General features: G+C 39.4%; 1 protein-coding gene across 1 annotated transcript in view; it reads right to left on the bottom strand.

Annotated features, from left to right (window-relative positions):
• Window positions 1-2,382, bottom strand: part of LOC107646505 (luminal-binding protein 5) — a 3,814-nt gene extending 1,432 nt beyond the window's left edge. Inside the window, exons 1-6 of the mRNA XM_016350687.2 lie at window positions 2,201-2,382; window positions 1,842-2,112; window positions 1,459-1,670; window positions 465-1,342; window positions 291-373; window positions 4-190 (exon numbers count right to left, since the gene is read on the bottom strand). Of these exons, the coding sequence (XP_016206173.1) occupies window positions 4-190; window positions 291-373; window positions 465-1,342; window positions 1,459-1,670; window positions 1,842-2,112; window positions 2,201-2,249 (1,680 nt within the window). The 5' untranslated portion in view covers window positions 2,250-2,382. The remainder of the gene's footprint in view (window positions 1-3; window positions 191-290; window positions 374-464; window positions 1,343-1,458; window positions 1,671-1,841; window positions 2,113-2,200) is intronic.

Below are 2,829 nucleotides of genomic sequence, written 5' to 3'. Positions count from 1 at the left end.
AACCTTCTTGTCCTCTTCAGCCAGTTCTTCAGCCTCCTTAACCATCCTTTCAATCTCTTCTTGGCTTAAACGTCCTTTGTCATTGGTGATGGTGATCGATTCCGATTTCTTCCCTGCCTTGTCCTCTGCTTTCACATGCAGGATTCCATTGGCGTCAACCTCAAAAGTAACCTCAATTTGTGGCACACCCCTGCAACCCCAATAACAGTGAGTGAGAATAATGCAAATTTTATTCTACTATAATCTATAGTATAATGTTAAAAAACACAATGGTCTCTATTGTTGTATACCTTGGGGCAGGTGGAATGCCAGAGAGATCAAACTTCCCGAGCTCGCGACAATCCTTTGTTAGGGCTCTTTCGCCTTCATAAACCTGAAAAAATCATGGGCACTAGCTATTATATATGGCACCAAAATATGCAACATTATAAGAATATGATCAGTAATGCAATGTATGTGCTTACCTTAATGGACACAGTGGTTTGTTGATCTTGGTAAGTAGTGAAAATCTGAGACTTCTTAGTTGGAATAACGGTGTTCCTTGGTATTATTTTTGTCATGACACCACCAACTGTCTCTAATCCCAAACTTAAAGGAGCAACATCAAGAAGGAGAAGGTCTTTGGTTTCTTCGCCGCCTTCACCACTAAGAATTCCACCTTGGATTGCAGCACCATAAGCAACAGCCTCATCAGGATTGATACCTTTGTTGAGTTCCTTGCCCTCAAAGAAATCCATTAATAGCTGTTGAACTTTGGGAATCCTAGTGCTACCTCCAACCAACACAATGTCATCAATATCTGTTTTCTTGAGCCCTGCATCTTCAATAGCTCTCTTGACAGGCCCCATTGTCTTCTTGAACAAGTCCATGTTGAGTTCCTCGAACCTGGCCCTTGTCAACGGCTCAGAGAAGTCGTTGCCATCGAAAAGAGACTCGATCTCAACCCGGACTTGGTGCTGGCTACTCAAAGCTCGCTTGGCTCTCTCACACTCCCTTCTGAGCTTCCCAATTGCCCTATTATCATTGCTGATGTCTTTGTTGTACTTCTTCTTTATCAATTTGATGAAATAATCCATGAGGCGGTGGTCGAAATCCTCTCCTCCTAAATGTGTATCTCCACTTGTAGCCAAAACCTCAAACACACCATTATCAATGGTCAAGATGCTAACATCAAAAGTACCACCACCAAGATCATAGACAAGAATGTTCTTCTCTCCTCCTTTCTTGTCCAAACCATATGCTATAGCAGCCGCTGTTGGTTCATTGATTATCCTCGCCACGTTAAGACCGGCAATGGTGCCAGCATCCTTGGTGGCTTGTCTTTGTGCATCATTGAAATATGCTGAGTTACGTTAATCAACCAAATTAATTAATTAGATCCTACTCCCGTAACCACAGCCACATTCTAATCAAAATCATTATGAAATAATAAAGTAATAGTAATTGAGCAACTAGTACCTGGAACAGTGATGACAGCGGATTTTATCTTCTTCCCCAAGAAAGATTCAGCGGTTTCCTTCATCTTAGTTAATACCATGGCGCTTATCTCTTCGGGGCTAAACACCTTGTCTTCACCTTTGACTTGGACCTGAATATAAGGCTTTCCATCCTTGTTCACAATCTTATATGGTAAGTACCTTACGTCTCTCTGAACCTCAGGGTCATCAAACCTTTTCACGTTAAAAACCAAATTCAACAAACTATTAGATCTTTCTAGACAAAATCAGCTACCAAATTAATCATAAGAAACAACACATATTTTTATACATAAATGTATAATGACTGATTTAGTAACTACTTCGAAAAGAAAAAAGTAATTAGAAAAATTGAATTTGACATACTTCCTCCCAATGAGGCGCTTGACATCGAAGATAGTGCGTTTAGGGTTAAGAGGAGCTTGATTCTTGGCCGCTTCTCCGATGAGACGCTCGGAGTCGGTGAATGCGACCCATGAAGGAGTGATCCTGTTGCCTTGGTCGTTGGCGATGATCTCAACGTGATCCTTCTTATAAACACCAACACACGAGTACGTTGTTCCAAGATCAATACCAATCACTGTGCCCACGTTATTAGCTGATTCATCCGCTGCCACAACCATTCCTATCATAAATTCTGCCACAAAAACGATAGCAAAATAAATACTCTCAGTTACTTCAAAATTTCAGATACATTGATTTATAACAATGTAATGCTAGCTTACCTAAAGCAAAGAGAAGTAGAAACGCCATTGCTTTGGTCTTTGACATCATTGTGATCGAATTTGGAATGAAAATAGAGGTAACAGGGATTCTATATATAATGATAATTAGAACTTAGAAGTGTAATTGCTGTTGCTACTTGCTAGAGTGTTCTGTCCAGTAAGGAACGCCCAAGTCCATATTTTGATGATGCGCGCCAAATATATTGACTCATCTACACGCACAACAACCAATGGCTTTCTGACACGTCACCTAAATTAAGAGTTGCCAGGGTCATCCCGAAAGTTCTTGACCTCTCATGGCTTTAGAGTTTAGATTTTCTCTCTTCCTTTTTCGTTGTCTTTTTTTTCGACTTGTCTTCCGTTTTCTTTTAGGTCCTACAAGATGGGCAATGTTATTGGGCTTGTGGTTCAGTATCAGATACTGGGCTAGAAGCCCATTAATAAAACATGCCATTGATGTGGGTTGTTTGTTGCAAGCTGGCATGTATGTGAAAATGTTTTCTGGCAATTAATCTGACTTAACCCCACTTATTAATAGTTATAAATTTATAATTTCGATTTAACTCTTAAAATTTTTTAATATTATAAATTTAAATAAATTTACCAATTTTATAAAATTTGATCTAAGT

This window comes from Arachis ipaensis, chromosome B06 (genome assembly GCF_000816755.2).
Source record: "Arachis ipaensis cultivar K30076 chromosome B06, Araip1.1, whole genome shotgun sequence".
NCBI classification, from domain to species: Eukaryota; Viridiplantae; Streptophyta; class Magnoliopsida; order Fabales; family Fabaceae; genus Arachis; species Arachis ipaensis.
The sequence above is the reverse complement of the archived record's forward strand: the minus strand, read 5'-3'. Positions and strand labels throughout refer to the sequence as shown.